The sequence below is a fragment of the Esox lucius genome, chromosome 14, assembly GCF_011004845.1.
Source record: "Esox lucius isolate fEsoLuc1 chromosome 14, fEsoLuc1.pri, whole genome shotgun sequence".
In the NCBI taxonomy this organism is placed as follows: Eukaryota; Metazoa; Chordata; class Actinopteri; order Esociformes; family Esocidae; genus Esox; species Esox lucius.
The window spans coordinates 25,040,360-25,059,077 of record NC_047582.1 but is presented as its reverse complement, the minus strand read 5'-3'; the positions used below and the strand labels follow the sequence as shown (position 1 = coordinate 25,059,077).

The window sequence follows — 18,718 nt, the reverse complement described above, 5'->3', positions numbered from 1 at the left end:
ATAATAGGGGCAAAAATGTCCCCAAACTATGAAAATGTTTTACATTACTTGAGAGACTGAGCAGAAGAAGTAATTTTGTCCCACCATTGAGATGCATCAGACGGTATGTCTCCCTTGGTTGCTCTGGGTATTGTAGTCCATTACATAGTGTATGGATATTATATATAAGTGTAGAGTTTAGAGTACCTTGCCCCTTAAATAAATATCTCAGATCAGTTTATAAAACTTAAAGCATCAATTAAACCATAAGTGAGAAAATCCCAAACTGGGCATCCTAGGAGATTTCCTACTTTTTCAATATGCCTTCCACAGATCTGAACAACCACAGCCTGCCATCTGATTGTCATTACACTGCCCTCTTCTGGTGAGTAAGTTTATTCCTTTTGCCCACAGGATTTATTATCCAGCACACAAGTTAATTTTTTCACTCTGATGGTGGAATCTTTCATCCATCCTTTCCAATTGTAGATGGCTGCAGATAATAAAGCCATTAAAGAGTTTTCCAAGCAACCAAAGGTCACAGGTTTGAGTCCCCCAGCGTACAAGGTGAACACTTGTTGTGCCCTTGGGCAAGGGACTTGAATACCCTAATTACTCCTGTAGGTCACTCTGGTTGAGAGTATATACGACAAAATAAATCTAGACATTATTGTCCTCTTTCTCTTGTGGAAAAACACATCTTGATATCTAAAATACCCCTTCCAGGCTTTGAGCTAATTCTGTCAAAATCTCTCACTCGCACTTATACAATCACGCACATATACACATAAATTAAGAAAAAGGTAATTCTCACACCCAATCTACCAACCAGGATACACAATTGTGTCCTATTCATCTGTCAAGTGGAGACAGTGATACCAACTCAATCTGAATTCTGTTCTGTGAAGTGGAGACAGTGATACCAACACAATCTGAATCCTATTCTTTGAAGTGGAGAGAGTGGTACCAACTCCATCCGAAACATCTTCTGAAAAGTACCAACTCAGACTGACTCTTATTCAATTAAGTGGATTGAGTGGTACCAACTCAATCTGATTCATAATCTATTTAGTGGAGACAGTGGTACCAACTCAATCTGACTCATATTCTATTTAGTGGAGACAGTGGTACCAACTCAATTTGACTCCTCTTTTAGCCTTTCTACACAGTTTTACAGCTGATTGGCTTAATGCTGAATAGTCTCATCCAATCTCTCCATATACCCCCCTCATCCCACTTCACCCCCTCTATCCCCTCCATCTCTCCCTCTTCTCTTCATCTATCCACTCACTTTCTCCCCCTCTATTCTCCATCTATCCCTCCCTTCTCTCTCCTATATCTTCTCCCAGTCCCTTCAGATTCATTTTGAGGGTCTAATTAAGTTTTGTTCATTTGTGGGCATGTGTGTGTGTGTGTGTGTGTGTGTGTGTGTGTGTGTGCATGTGAGAGAGAGAGAGAGAGCAAGAGAGTGAAAAGAGACAGAGAGAGACTAAGGAAAGGTAGAATGCTGTGATGGTGGTCATCAGAACTTCAACCAAACTTATGCCAATCAGAACCCATCTCAGGGGAATTGGGCTATCCTGATCACGATGATTCAGCACACTGCTGGCACATAGGCAACAGGGCAAGTTCAGGATTGTGTTAGTAGGATCCCCATTAGATCCCCAAGAGCACATCCAGCATAACATTCATAGACCGGGAGAGTACTAAGTACACACTGTATGTTTAAAAACAACATTACTGCACCCTATTACTGAAAAAAAAAAATGGTCAAGTAGTTGACACATTCTTTTTCAGAGCAACTTGCATCCATTATTGCCTGTAAATCTCTATTACCGATAGCACTTCACGCATTATTTTGTGGTAAAACAGAAAATGTAAAGCCTTGAGATCTTGGACTCAGCTCAAATTAATGAAACTCATACAGAGCATGTAAACATTATTCCCTTCCTTGGATTTTTCCACATATAATTGTGAAACATGAAAACAGAATGGATTAATTTAGGAGTTAATTTTGCTAATGTCTGCATTATATGTCTGCAAATTTCTGCATTATATTCTGCAAATAGAAAATAATTGATTACATAAGTATCCATCCCCTTTAGTAATCATTTTGTAGAATCATCTTTGGCAATCACCTTTTGCACATCTGGCACAGGAGTTTTATTCCATTCTCTTCTGTACAATTGGCCAATCTCCGTCAAGTTGGATGGGGACCTTTGGTGAACAACAGTTTTAAACTCTTTCCACACCTTCCCAAATCCAGACATAAAACAATATATAGGCAAGATAAAAAGCACTTTTGAGACATGACGTGCAGGTCTGTTTTCATATTTTCGTATATGCAACCATTTTCATGTTCATTTGAATTTCTGGTCCTTTTTAAAAGATTTTTCACAAAAAATTGATACGTAGGTCTACCTCTGTTGAACATCACTGGAGCACAGCATATAAAGAGCTTTTCATTTTCTAAGCCTTTTTATTCATTCTCAATAGAATTGAGGTCTGGCCTTTGACTGGGCCACTCAAGGACGTTCACAAACATGTACCAAAACCACTCCAGCACTGTTTTGTCTGTGTGCTTTGAATCGTTGTCGTGCTGAAAGATGACATTTCACCCCAGTCTGAGTTCATGTGCGCTCTGAACAAGGTTTTGTTCAAGGACCTCTCTGCATTTTGCTCAATTCATCGTTCCTTCAATCCTAACCAGTCTTCCAGTCCCTCCCACTGAGAGGCGTCCCCACAGCATGATGCTCCCACGTCCGTGCTTCACAGTAGGGTTGGTGCTCTCAGGGCTTGTGCCAAACATAATGCTTACCACTGAGTTCAAAATGCTTGATGCAGGTCTCATAAGACCTTAGAATCGTCTTCCACTTGGTCTCACAGTCTCCCACGTGCCTTCTGGAATACTCTATTCAAGTTTGTCCAATGACTTTATTTTTGTGACGTACTCTCCTCATTTCTGTGACGTACTTGGGCTACTGTTGCAGTATTCACCGTGTCTCCTGTCACAGCCAAAGACATCCGTAACTCCTTATAGAGTTGCCATACCCTCTTGGTGGCCTCCCTGACTAGTGCCGTTCTTGTCCTGATGCTTAGTTTTCGAGGACGGCCTGTTCTCAGCAGATTTACAGTTGTTCCATATTCTCTCCATTTCTTCATAATGGACTTTGCTGTTCTCCAGGGGACATTCAATGGAAAGGTTCTTCTATCCTTCCCCTGATTCGGGCTTTTGAAGAACTTCGTTCCAGATTTGCTTGGAATGTTCCTTCATCTTCATTTAAAGTTTTTGTTAAGATGTGTGCTAAGCACCTGTTGGACCTTCCAGAAACAGATGTTTTCAAACTGGAATCAAGTGAAACACCTTGAATGCACACATGTGGACTCCATTAAATGAATTACGTGACTTCCAAAGATAATTGGTTGCACCACAGCTCATTCCGGTGTGTCATAGCAAAGGGGGTGAATACTTATGCAATCAGTTGCTTTCTGTTTTATATTTTATGATAACAATTTGCAGATATCTTTCCCTTTTTCATTATGGAAATGAACGGAAACGCTCACACACACACACATACACACAAGTGGAGCGATCCCACCCACGTTATCTACAGTGCTTTGAACGTGTCGTCTCGGACATAGAGGTGATTATAAGCATCCATGCGCTGGAATGTGTCAACAGATTCATATGTAGACCTTTCTGACAGTTTGGTACCTGAGAGGAAAAATACGAATATGAGTGAATCCCTTTGAACTCGCCGCTATTAGGTTGTATCTGCAATCCCATCGCACAATGCAATGTCAGTAAGGTGAGGTGCTTATCGTGAAAGTGGAAGAGATCACAAAGATGTTCTGAGAAACCCTGGAAAACCATTCATGTTGAATATGCGCGTGAATGTGTGTTCTAGAGCTCTCTTCTACAGTGCCAGCATAGGTTTAGTCAGTATGTTGTAGTACTTTGGTGTACTTCAGGTTTTCCCTGTTTTTTAGCTACAGTATGTTCTCTGCTGTGTTGTTTGTTGCCTGGGGGATGAGGAAAGCCCATTAGAAACAGAATACGTTATTATTCTCATAAATTTTAGAATGGAACAAACCAAGTAGGCACAGAATATGTAGCATTGTCCTACCCCCTACTGTGCTGAGTGGATTGTACCAGCACACGCACGTGCACATGCACAACAAAGACACACAGACGCACACACACACACAACATGGACACACAAGTGTAATTAGCTGTCAGGACAGCAGGGCAGGACTGATGAACAAGGTTGTTAAGACATGCGTATGAAGGTAAAGTGTTTTTCTGCCGGAAACAGCCTTATCACATTGTCCCCTCTCAGTTCTACTGGCACGTTAAGATAATGTGTACCAAAGGCTAACATTAAGTGTGTCATAATTCAGTTAAGACATTGGTCAGTAAATGCGTTTCTTTAAGAATTGTCTGTGAAACATGAAAAATATTGAGAATATTGAGAATATCGTGCGCCTTGGGGGTGTAATATATGGTGCAGGTTAGAGTCAAGGGAGTTTTAAAGAATGTGTCCATTACATTGCACGTATAGGAATAGCCGTCGTTTATGCCATAACGTTAGCATTAACAGAGTGAAGGTAATGTTTTAGAGTATTGATTATCTTGATAAATTAAAGGTTTGAATTTACGAATATCCGACAAAGAGCATGTACAATGTACATATAACAGCATGATCTGCAACAGCGTCTATGAGGATGGAGAAGCAGACATAGTGCTATTTGCAAGATGTGATGAATGGACCCAAAATTCCAGCCGTCCTGTGTCTTAATGGGGACCAGGTCTATGTGGTTCAGGGAGTACCAGGAAGTAACTGTGACTGATCAGCATACCAACCAGCTACACGTATTATGCGTCATGGAGTCCTTCTCAGTCGCTCAGTCTCCATCTCCCTTATTCACTTCTCTGTCTTTCACCCCTCCCTTTATATAACTCTTACATGCACTCCTATTACTCTCCACAGTTCTGTTGTTCCATGCGGAGCTCTTCTGTCTCCTCTCTGTGTTACAGTCTTGCTGAACATATCTGAGTCCTTCATAGAATCTCCTTCTCTTCCGTCTTTGTTGCTGACTGCCCTATCCAAGGTAGTCTTCACAATTCTTTGTCCCTTTTCCAATTTCCCTTTTATTTTCAGTATTTTCTTTTCCTTCTCTTCTCATTCTGCCACTTTCTAATTCTGTGCCCCCATTGGTGCTCTGACTCTTTCTGTCTCTCGTTCTTCCAGCTCTCTCTCCCGTTCTTCAATCTCCCTTCGTTCATCCCTCTCTGGTTGACACTTTCTCCCATTTTTTTCAGTTTTCTGCCTGGTCTCACCTCTACATCTGCCCCCTCTGTTCTCTTCTGTGTGTGTGTGTATGATATTGGCAGGTGCAGTTAGATTAATGGTTCACCTTGGCAGTGTCCCTGGCTCCCAGAGGCTCACAGGGTGTAGAGTAGATGGTGCTTGTGAAGTACCAGCCAGTTGTATTGAACCGGGCGGGAGAGCACAGGACGGTCCACCGTTCACTGTGACCTTGGATGCACTGTGCAACACATCGGATTAAACAGGACAATGTGGGAGATGGAGGAGAGGGAAGAACAGCTGTGGGTAAAGAACCTGTAGCCTGTGTCCTTCTGGTGATTCTCCTCTACTGCTTCCATCTCTACAGCCCCCTCTGTACTCATTTCTTCTCCCCTTCCTCTCTCTTCCTAAACAGCCTTTAGCTAAGTCCTGGGTTTAGGCACCAACCACCAGGGGAATGAGAGAGATAGAAAGCGGGGAAGCAGACACCCAGAGCAGCCAGCCAGCCACTAATCACCCCCCCCCCCCCCCCCCCCCCCCCCCCTTTTCAGGAGACTGGCCACATTCACTTCCTTGAAATGAAGGGGATGTCAGACCAGCATGTGTGCAGAACAGGTTGTGTGTGTGCAGTGTGCAGCTACCTCTGTTTTAGAGGGTTACAGCGTCTGTGCAATGCAGTGCGTTCTGCGTGACTATGTGTGTTTAAAATGTCCTGCCTCCTACTTCCTTTAAAACTCAGTGAGGACCGTACAGGATAAAACAATAACATGGAAATAGCATAGCACCCACAGCCACGGACGCTCCCCCCTCAGCTCCTCATTGGTCGGATGCGACGTGGCGTGTTTTGACTGCCTTGATTGGAGGTTGTTACTGAATAAGGACGCCAACTTCATTACGCCGTCACCCGGTGAAAACTCAGAGGGAACAGTCTGACTCACGGTTCCCAGTTTATGATTACTCCGTTCCCTAATCAAACACACAAGCACGTTGACACACACTCAGAATGCCAAGACGCCCAAACATGCAAACACACAGACGCTCCCACACAAATCCACTGCAGATGCAAACACAGCAGTAGACCCACACACACACACACACACGTCTGCTAGTCAGCCAGATCCAGCCACTCAGTTACATGGCAGATTTATTTGGGTTTATTCCTCTTCACGTGAGTCATAGAGGAGAGGAAGGTTAGAGGGAGGGTGGTGGGGGTGGGGGTGAGAAGTGCAGGGGACAGGAGGATGAAGGAGAGGAAGAGAGCAGTGGGCTGTCTAGACCTCCCAACCATCAGGTACGAGGGAGCTCCATTCATTTAGCTAATGGGATTGGAAGAGGCTGGCTGGCTTGAGCGGCCGGAGGAGATGGAGCCAGAGACAGGCCAGGGCTCTTTATCTCCACGTGTTCTGGTTACCTCATCTTACATCACTCCGGTACAGCAGAAACATCACCATGAGCTATTGCTGTGGCCATAAAACAGTGCCTCCTGTCTCGTGCTGTGAGGTCATGAAGGTTCAAGTTTGCCTCTCGGCTTGGTGTAATCACTCCGTCCTGTTGTTCGCCTGCCACATCCAGCAGTTATTGTTGTTGGACTTCTGTAGTTGCAACACACACACACACACGGGCACACACACAGACACTCACACACGGGCACACACACAGACACTCATACACGGGCACACACACAGACACTCATACACGGGCACACACACAGACACTCATACACGGGCACACACACACACACTCATACACGGGCACACACACACACACTCATACACGGGCACACACACACACACTCATACACGGGCACACACACACACATTCATACACGGGCACACACACAGACACTCATACACGCAGCCACACTACATTCTAATTGCAGGTGTTAATTATGCAGATGTATTAATCAACAGGAGGGAAGCCTGTTCGTGGTTTATGGCTGTCATTGTCTGCTGTCACCACCCAGAGTATGTGTGTGTTTGTGTGGGTGGGTGTGTGTGCGTGTGTTTGTGTGCGTGTGTGTGGATGTGTACATGCATTCTTTGCAAATGTGTTTTTATAAGTGGTGTTTTGCTGCTCAGGTGGACCAAGTGTTCTCACAGAGCAACACTATTCCCCTCTCTCTCTCTCTCTCTCTCCCTCTCTCTGTCTGTCTGTCTCTTCTTGATTCTTTTATTTCTCACAGCTTTTCTCTTTTTCTCTAATGTCTTACTCCTCTCCCCATCTCTCCCTGCTCCCCCTTTCCCTTCCGTCTCCTCAGACAGATTGAGGGCACTCTAAAGTCACTTCTCTCCTCTCGCTCAGTGAGTCTTAATGTATTTATCATCTCTCTCTCTTTCTCTGCTGCGTAAGCTGGAACTCACAAGCTCCGTTTTTTTTGTCCTTCTTTAAAACTTGCTCTGCCTCCCTGCTGTCTATTCTGTACCTCATCCCTCTTTCTCTCTCTCTCTCTCTCTCTCGCTTTCTCTCTCTCTTTCTCTCTCTTTTAATGCCAGCCAACCGTTTCTATGGAAACAGAGAGGGGCTTTGGGGAGGCTGATTTTGGCTGCAGATGTATCAGAGCAGGATCTTGAGAAAAGTGGAGAGAGCGAGGGGGAGAGAAATACAGAGAGATTAGGTGAAAGGATCGGAGCTAACCCAAAAAAGAGAGATTGACAGGCTGTTATTGATTGTCATTGATTGTCATAAAATTGTGTGTAGATATTCCCATCGATGTTGTGTATGATCTCTTTATTATCTAACATTTGACCTACAGTATGTCTGTTTCTGTCTTTGACTCGACTTTTCCAGTCCTCTCATGCTGCTATGCCAGTTGTATTGTTACTGTAATAGTGGACTGATTGGGATCTATCCTCAATCATTTGTATTATCCTATTAGCTTGGCTGACACCCGAGTCTGGAAAGAGTGTTTTGATGTTTGTCGGCATGACGTGTTGATAATGAAGGGGTTGCACCCTTATTGTTCAAGGAGTCCTCCACTGCTTGGATATCCCCATTTCGAATTTATCCTATCATGATCTAAGTTTTGCTAAAGCGCCACCCCATGAAACCGAACTGTCATGTTCACTTGAAAGATGTCTGGCTTAGCAGATTTCTGGCATAGCAGAACACTTGTCTGTTTTCTAAGTGCATGCTGGGGTTGCAGTAGGCTCCAGTCCAGACCGCTGGGTCACATGGGTCAGTTAGGCAATTAACATCACATGTCATCACCTTGTTATTTACAACATCTCCCTCTCCTCCCCCCATCTCTCCCCCTCCATCTCTCTCCCTCCCTTCTCCAATCTCTCCCTCCGCCCATCTCTCTCTCTCTGTCTAGGGATTTTTGAGTCGGAGGTTAAAGGGCTCTATAAAGCGTACTAAGAGCCAGCCCAAACTGGACCGGAACTCCAGCTTCAGACATATCCTGCCTACCTTCAGGAGCGTGGACAATGAGAGGTACAGTAGGCCCAACCCTGTCACCCTGCAGTGTGGTTTTGCATTTTACTCATTTATCCAGAGCAACATTTTTCATTTATTCTGTCAGTTACAAAAGGAAGAAAGGGGATGAATGGGTGGCCATTATTTTACACAGGCCAGATTGGATTCTCAGGAGATCCGCTTAACACCCCTACCATTACCATCAGCGCCATGGGATCTTTAGTGACCACCCCACACAGGGCAATATCCCATTCACTGCCCTGGGTCATTGGGATTTTATTTTTAGTCCTGTGGGAAGAGTGCACCCTACTGGCTCTCCAACACCACTTCCAGCTGCATCTGGTCTCTCATCCAGGGATCGACATTTCTTAGCTTTAAGAGGCAAGGCAGTTTTACACTGGTTTTACTCACTGCTTTTACACTGGTTTTACTCTGTGCTTTTACACTGGTTTTATTTTTTGTGTGAGGGTGTGTGCTGATACTGTGTCTTTGCTTTTACCTTTAAGGGATTTGCGTGTGTGTGTGTGTGTGTGTGTGTGTGTGTACGTCCTGCACTGTGATATAGCGGCTCTGTTTTGTTTGGATGCGTCTTTGACTGATGGCTGGTTATGGAGTTCACTGTTGACATGCTTGTGTTGTCAGTGAAAACCAGCCAAGCTCTGCTCTACAATCTGTCATTTCTACCCTCCCTCCCATCCATCCATATCCCAACCCCTTGATTTCTCATTCTCTGTCTCTCCCAACCCTGCCCCCCCCCCCCAACCCTGTCCCCCCTCCCAACCCTGTCCCCCCCCAACCCTGTCCCCTCTCCCAACCCTGCCCCCCCCCAACCCTGTCCCCTCTCCCAACCCTGTCCCCCCTCCCAACCCTGCCCCCCCCAACCCTGTCCCCTCTCCCAACCCTGTCCCCCCTCCCAACCCTGTCCCCTCTCCCAACCCTGTCCCCCCTCCCAACCCTGTCCCCTCTCCCAACCCTGTCCCCTCTCCCAACCCTGTCCACCCTCCCAACCCTGTCCCCTCTCCCAACCCTGTCCCCTCTCCCCACCCTGTCCCCTCTCCCAACCCTGTCCCCCCTCCCAACCCTGTCCCCTCTCCCAACCCTGTCCCCTCTCCCAACCCTGTCCACCCTCCCAACACTGTCCCCTCTCCCAACCCTGTCCACCCTCCCAACCCTGTCCCCCCCAACCCTGTCCCCCTCCCCACCCTGTCCCCTCTCCCAACCCTGTCCCCCCTCCCAACCCTGTCCCCCCTCCCAACCCTCTCTCTCTATCCTCCCTCTCTGTTTTTCAATTTTGCTCCCCTTTCCCTTCTCCCTTTGCCTCTCTACTTGCCGCTCCCTCTCCCCAATCCTTCACTCTCTCCCCCCCAATTCCTTTTTCTCTCTCCCCCTCCTCTTCTCTCTTTCTCTGGGCTGTGGTAGCAGAGGATGATAGATGGGCTCTCCTCTAAGTGTCAGCGCTGCGTGTCTTAGTGGCATTCTTCCCTCTGTGGTCCAGCTGCTGTATAGTGGACCAGTGAGCCCAGGACCCTGGCTCTGTCTGTATCACCGCTGATTTATGGCCGACTGACACACTTCTTACTGGGGGACACAGCTTTCATTTTACCTCTTTTATTATTACCCGACAGTCCGTTCATGTTGGAAATCCAATGCTGTTCTAATACTGTGGGTTTGAAATGCATTGTTACCAATCCCTGGGGATAATGAACGGGGAGCTCTGAGTCAGCCCTTTTCTTTCTAGAGCTCAGTGGCTACTTGTTAGTTTCAACAAGATATTTAATAAGATCCAATCATTTCCTTGATTGGAATCAGCCACTTTAAAAACATTTTCTCTATTCTAAACATCCCAATTATGTTTAATCCCAGTCAGTCTAACTGGTGTTTTTATTGCTGTCCTCCTACTGCAGCACTTGTTCTTCCACTGTGCTTTTAATTCTTTTATTTGTGCCAGTTAAGGACTATTAGCTCTGCTGGCAAGGTAAAGAATGATTGGGTAGGATTTGAGATGAGGAGAACTGTCCCTCTGGCATCATATCACTGCACCGGATGGAAAGTTCTTTTGCTCTGAACTTGTCTGGCCTGCTGATGTGTGTCTATATGTATGTGTGTTTGTGTATGTGTTTTAGTATGTGTGTGTGTGTGTGTGTGTGTGTCAGCTGCAGAGTTTGTCCAGTAGGCCCGCTGTAGTTGGAGACTCCCCAATACTTCTGAGCCATTAGTATCAGAAGGTCACATCATGGATCTGAGAGCTCCATCTGTGTAGATCAGAGCAGAGTGCTGTTCTGTTCAATCCAGGAAGCTACTGTACTTATGGCCCCTACAAGTCCATGCTTGCACACACACACAAACAGTAATGACACTATGGAACACACACACACATACAGTAATGACACTATGGAACACACACACATACAGTAATGACACTATGGAACACACACACATACAGTAATGACACTATGGAACACACACACATACAGTAATGACACTATGGAACACACACATACACACAAATACAGTAATGACACTATGTAACACACACACACATACAGTAATGACACTATGGAACACACACACATGCAGTAATGACACTATGGAACACACACATACACACAAATACAGTAATGACACTATGTAACACACACACACATACAGTAATGACACTATGTAACACACACACATACAGTAATGACACTATGGAACACACACATACACACAAATACAGTAATGACACTATGTAACACACACACACATACAGTAATGACACTATGTAACACACACACATACAGTAATGACATTATGGAACACACACATACACACAAATACAGTAATGACACTATGTAACACACACACACATACAGTAATGACACTATGTAACACACACACATACAGTAATGGCATTATGGAACACACACACGTACAGTAATGACACTATGTAACACACACACATATAGTAATGACACTATGGAACACACACACATACAGTAATGACACTATGGAACACACACACACATACAGTAATGACACTATGGAACACACACACATACAGTAATGACACTATGGAACACACACACATACAGTAATGACACTATGGAACACACACACACATACAGTAATGACACTATGGAACACACACACATACAGTAATGACACTATGGAACACACACATACACACAAATACAGTAATGACACTATGTAACACACACACACATACAGTAATGACACTATGTAACACACACACATACAGTAATGACACTATGGAACACACACATACACACAAATACAGTAACGACACTATGTAACACACACACACATACAGTAATGACACTATGTAACACACACACATACAGTAATGACATTATGGAACACACACATACACACAAATACAGTAATGACACTATGTAACACACACACACATACAGTAATGGCATTATGGAACACACACACGTACAGTAATGACACTATGTAACACACACACATATAGTAATGACACTATGGAACACACACACATACAGTAATGACACTATGGAACACACACACATACAGTACTGACACTATGGAACACACACACATACAGTAATGACACTATGGAACACACACACATACAGTACTGACACTATGGAACACACACATACAGTAATGACACTATGGAACAAGCATACAGAGGATGCATTTATACACCTACCCACCTACGCACAAAGACTGACAACAGTTTCATTTGTACCTTCTAGTATCCACAGAGACAGTTGACACCGATGAATTTCCCCGGCAGTATACCTCAGAGTGTGAGCCATTACTTTCCCCTGTACTGTCATCTCATCTGAGGGCAGTTAGTGACATGCTCTAGTCTGTCAACTCAGGAACCGGCTTCCCACATGGAGTAAAACAGAATCACAGAGATACACCTAGTCAGTCACATTGGAAAACATAGAGTCACATAGAGTTACATAAAGACAGAGTCTCATAGACTCACGTAGGGTTACATAAAGACACTTAGAGTAACATAGTGACATAAAGACAGTTAGAGACATGTAGAGTCACGTAGAGTTACTGTACATGAAGACAGTTAGTCACACAGAGTTACATAAAGACAGTTAGAGACATGTAGAGTCACGTAGAGTTACTGTACATGAAGACAGTTAGTCACACAGAGTTACATAAAGACAGAGTCACAAAGAGTCACATAGAGTTACATGAAGACAGTTAGTCACATAGAGTTACATAAAGACAGAGTCACAAAGAGTCACATAGAGTTACATGAAGACCGAATCACACAAAGTCACTTACTCACAAAGAGATACAGTCTATAGAAACAATTAGTCACTTAAAGGATGGTGATGGAGGATGGTGGGTAGTTTCATCTGATGGCAGTTAGTGACAGGCTCTAGTCAACTGGGTTCCCACATGGAGTCAAACAGAACCACAGAGATAAACATTGTCAGTCACATTGGGAAACTTAGAGTCACAAAGAGTCACATAAACACAGTTGGAGTCACATAGAGTTACATAAAAACAGTTGGAGTCACATAGAGTTACATAAAAACAGTTGGAGTCACATAGAGTTACATAAAAACAGTTGGAGGATGGAGGAGTAGTTAGGAGGAGGATGGAGATGGAGGATGGAGAGTTAAGAGTATGATTGTGGAGTAGTTAAGTGAAGGATGAAGATGGAGGATGGAGTGTTAGGAGTATGATGGAGGAGTAGTTAAGTCAAGGATGGAGATGGAGGATAGAGTGCAAGAAGAGGGAAGAGAAAGTATTCACGTGCCCATTCACAACACACACACACACACACACACAACCAGAAACACAGACCCATTAAATGTGTTGACAGGGATCTCTGTTTGTGTCTGTCTGTCTGTTACATTGACTGACCAGCAGATGAGCAGCATTAAATATTCAACACTGTTAATCAGCCATCGAGCTGGTTAACAGACAGGAAGAACTACATTATAAACACATACACTTACACACACAACACACACACACACACATACGCACACTTACACACATACACAAACACACACCCACACAAACACACACACACATAAACGCCACAGTTATGATGCAAAGAAGTGTTGGGCATGGTTAGTCTATAGTATAGGCTGATCAGTATAGGCTGATCAGAGCAGTGTCTCTGTGTGGGTGCTGGATAGTCCATTCATGTTTTATTCAGCTCTAAGCAGACCTCTTCCAGCACATCTCCCAGGAACACCTGACTGTATGAGCTGGCATGAGAGGAGGAAGGTATATAACAGACACATCTATGTGCCCCGCTATCTGCTGCCTGTGTTCTCCCCAGGCCCCAAGACGACCACTGTTATTGGGTAACACATTGAGTTACACTCAGTGGGAGGCCTCTGTAATGGACGTTTAATGATGGTGGCGGCAAGGGGTCAATTCTTCCGGTCCAGAGGCTTTCTATTGCCTTCTACAGCTGTCTTAGTGTGCTGACAGCAGCTGATAGGGTCTGCCTGTCCGGGTCAGACTATGCAGGCAGGTTACACCTCACAGAAACTTCTAGTATTCAGTAGTATTATAATAACGGAATGTTTCTTTAAAACAAAGCAAGCTTGGATCGTCTTAGAATTCTGTCAAAATACTGTTAGGTGTACTTTTTAGGACTATTGTTCTTAAAAATGAATTTGCTGCCATTTCTAAACTATCCTCTCCCAGTGGAAGTTGCTGGAATATTTAGGCTAAATATAGGTCTCAGGTCCCAGTGCTGGAATATTTAAAGGAAAAAAAGGAAAATAAACTGGTTGGGAGGGTCAGACAGGTCTGATATATATATACAACCTTTTTTTGAAACGTGTTGGTATTTTAATTTGTTGATACATTGCTGGACAATGTTCTTTGGTTGCAGGCCGAAATCCTGGACATGGATCTTCCAAATCCACGAGCCCAACTAGAAAAGTCTCTAATATATTTTCTGGACCAGCTGGTTTAAACCCTTAATAAGGATGTATATTTGACATATACCATGAACACCCAGACCATATAACATGGGTATGATCACTGCTTTTCTTCTAACTGCAGTGGTAACCAGTTTATAATAGCAGTAAGGTATCTAGGTGTTCATGGTATATGTCAAATATACTGTACACATGCCTGTATCCAGGCATTACACATTGACTTAATAGGATGGCCCCTTGCACCTCATTGCTTGAATCAGCTTTCATCCCTGTTTTCCTGATGCTAGTTTTGGTCTCAGTTGCATCATGTCTGACAGATCCCTGTGGTTCTGTGTGTATTATAATGCAACAGCATCCTTTCAGTCAAGTATCATTAAACTCAGAGCCACAAGAACAACATTCCTGCTGTGTGTATGTGTGCTGACTCTATAATGAGGACAAAAATGTTCCCATACTGTAGTTAAATAGAAAAAGTTGACTAATGGGAACATGTTATAGTCAAGTTACAGTCAGGGTTAGGGTTAGAGTTATGTTTGGGGTTAATGATAGGCGTTATTGTTTAGAGTTTGGCATTATGGTTATGTTAGATAATTATTCGATATGTAAACCTAATGGAAAGGTAACCTAATTTAACAAATGACACAGAAAAATGATACTTTGCAATCATTAATTAAAAGAAAAACAGAAATAAAATGTCATAGTGCAGAAATAATAAGTTCACCATGAGAGAGTTCACCAGGTACAATGATGTTCTTCCAGTTGCTTGGAAATTGTTTTGCAACCACTCCTATACTCCTTGGCAGCAATAATTTTTCTCCCGAAAGCTATCTAAGCCAGACCAAGTCTCTAAACTTTATGGAAGGCTAGACCATCCTAAGCTACTCTTTAATGATTTTGTCATAATTTGCACCTGTTTTTTCATATGTCTAAATGTTAGGTTAATGGGGTTAAGGTTAGGTTGATGCTCGGTTTACGGTTAGATTCAGGATGAGTAAAAGCAGGATTTTTTTAAGGGCAATCCACTTTGCAGCGGTCATTCAGACAGCTACGTAAACGTGTGCGTGCATGGTCACTGACCTGGTCAGTTAGGGTCACACTCCTGGAACTGCCTTAACAGTTTCAGACTAGTGCCCTTATTATAACACACGCACACACACTGTTTTGTTTTTAAACCATCTCCATAGGCCACTAACCCAATCCCTTTACCTAATCAAATCCTAATCATAATGGGTATGATTAGGTAGTGACAGTGTGTGTAATTGGTTTGCGTGTGTACAATTATACTCCACATGTCCTCACTAGTATAGAAAACCGATTGCAAATCATGACAAGTGAGGACATTTTGACTGACCACACTAGGCTTAGGGTTAAAGTTATCATTTTTGATCAAAATCCTTAGAGTGTGTGTTGGTATTGGTCTGGGCATCATGTTTCTCAGATAGCATAGGTCTGCAGCCAATTAGAATGCAGCTCTACCTGATCTTTCAAAGACACACAGGCCAGTAATAAAATATAAGAATAATAATAAATACTTGATGGATTTAAACCAAAACCATAGCATGGAGTAAGCAACCATTAGCCTGTTGAAAAATAGATTCCTAAGTGGTTTCTAATTGTAGTTATTTGGATGTTACAACTGAGCATCCATTGTGCTGTTTTGGCCCCTGTCTCTAACTACATCAAACAGTTTGTCAATTGTTGTAATTTACCCCCTTTACCAACTGCCAGAACACACTTTTGAATGAACAGCGTAGTTTACTGATGCTGCATACCCAATTTAAAAAAGCAGATGGAACTTCATTGCCACTTCCAACCGTGGATAGGAGCTCCTCTTCATGCAGGAAGAGTTCGGGGTGGCTTTGAACTGCAAAGGGTACTGTAGGAAATGTAAAGGTTAGGGTTTCTCAGGTCATGTTTATAAGAAAACAACTAAGCACACTTTACACAGGATGAGTACTACATTAAGATTGATTCATTCGTCTGCTGTGAAACAGCCAACAGCACCCAACCTCCTCAACCTTTATTAAAGGTCCATTCAGTGATATGACAAATGTTAGATGCGCACAGTAAACAGCTAAGTGGGTTCGTTTTTGCAAGAATTAATATCAATTATGCGCAATGCTAAACATCTCTGCTGGTTTGGTCCTAACCCACTAAATATTTGTGTTGAAATGAACATGCTATATTTTGGGGTTTTAATGATATTTATGCCATGTTGATGGTTCACAGAACACAAATCAGTCATCATCTTGGTTATAGGTAGAATGTGCGATGATATTATAATTTGATGGCCTGGCGACCCAAATCCCCTTTTCTGGCCAAATCTTTCCCATTGCTGCCAGATGTTTTTTTCTTTACTGCAAGGACTCTGGATCTGACAATCCTGTACCTACGACAGAGCTGCTGCGATGAGGCAAAGCCATAATGGGAAATTGGATACGACGAAAAAAATAACCTTAAGGTTAATTAAATAGCCATAGGGTTCATAAAATCACCATAACTTATTTTCTTTTACCTTATTTTATCCTCTAGAACTCATTCAATCACCATAAGGTTTTTCCCATTAAAGGATCCTCCAGGGACCTTTCCACTCACAATGTTCTGCCTCTACGCCGTCCGGGTTTGCATGTATGTATTTCATGTCAAAGGTAGAATGAAGTCTTCTCACCTTGAGGTTATTTGGGACGGTGAATGTCTTAGTGACTCATGTCTGTTCACGGACACTGATCATTCGTCTCCCCCCAAAAATGATCCACCACAATTCAATTCAAAGCCAAGCCTCTCTTTACTGTCAGGCAACTGCGTTTCTGAACATGGTTGCTCTTTCGTGACAAATGTTGTTAAGAAAAGCAATACCTTATATAAATACATTTTATTGCGTTTGATTCATAGTCTTAACCACCTCTCTCTCGCTCTGTTTCTCACTGTCTCTGTCATTGGGTCAGTGTTCGCCTGTACTATCCCATTTTCTGTTCTGAGGCTACAGTGACAGCTTGCAATAGATATGCTATAGGAAATGCCTTGCTTCCACCTTATGTCTCTCTCTCTCATTCTCTCCCAGGAAATAACAGCCATTAGCTGGAGTCAAGAGCTCTCAATAGAATCCTCCATCTGTCTAATGGCCATAAATACGAATGAGGACAATGAAGAGGGAAATTACTGTTGGTCAGGACAATGAAAATGCCGGAGAGGGAAGAGAGCGATGGACAGAGCTAAGAGGGATGGAGGAAGGTGGATTGGAAGAGGAGCTTAAGAGAAGAGGGGAGAGAGGGAGAGAGAGAGTTGTCTGTGATTGCTTGCTTCGGCACCTGTTCCCAGGCGTCAATCCATAAATCCAATAAACTGATGGCATTTAGCGTTATTACATTCACAAATCTATCCCCTTTGCCCCTCCCATAACCGTGGGTGTTTGAATCTGTAGTTGGAAAGTGTTCTCTCCTGGGACCCGGGCTTCATCAAACTCTGTAGAGAACTCACATGGGGCTGGATGACCTGCTGTTCCCCTCCTCCCTTTATTCTTCCCCCTCTCCCACTTCCTTACCCTCTATATCCATCGCTGCTTATCATCTCAGTGGAGAGTCAGGGTGGGAGACTGATTAAGTCGGGACAGTCATGGATCAGTGCACCAGCCTCTTAATTCACAGCCGTTTAGACTTCCACGCACTCACACACCACATACATACATACACCCAAACAAACAACAGCCACACCCACACATTCCCTACAACACACAACCACACACATTCACCAGAGCACACACCCACACATTCCCTACAACACACAACCACACACATTCACCAGAGCACACACCCACACATACCCTACAACACAGAACCACACACATCCACCAGAACACACACCCACACATACCCTACAACACAGAACCACACACATCCACCAGCACACACACCCACACATACCCTACAACACACACCCACACATACCCTACAACACACAACCACACACATTCACCAGAGCACACACCCACACATACCCTACAACACACAACCACACATACCCTACAACACACACCCACACATACCCTACAACACACAACCACACACATTCACCAGAGCACACACCCACACATACCCTACAACACAGAAC

The 18,718-nt window shown here is 43.7% G+C and overlaps 1 protein-coding gene across 7 annotated transcripts in view; it reads left to right on the top strand.

Moving 5' to 3' along the window:
- The window catches only part of LOC105015240 (disabled homolog 2-interacting protein), a 191,230-nt gene that overhangs the window by 98,995 nt on the left and 73,517 nt on the right, over positions 1 to 18,718 (top strand). For all 7 annotated transcript variants that reach the window (XM_010878239.5, XM_020053385.3, XM_010878238.5 and 4 more), the window contains one exon: positions 8,602 to 8,720. In XM_010878239.5, coding sequence (XP_010876541.3) covers positions 8,602 to 8,720 — 119 coding nt within the window. The remainder of the gene's footprint in view (positions 1 to 8,601; positions 8,721 to 18,718) is intronic.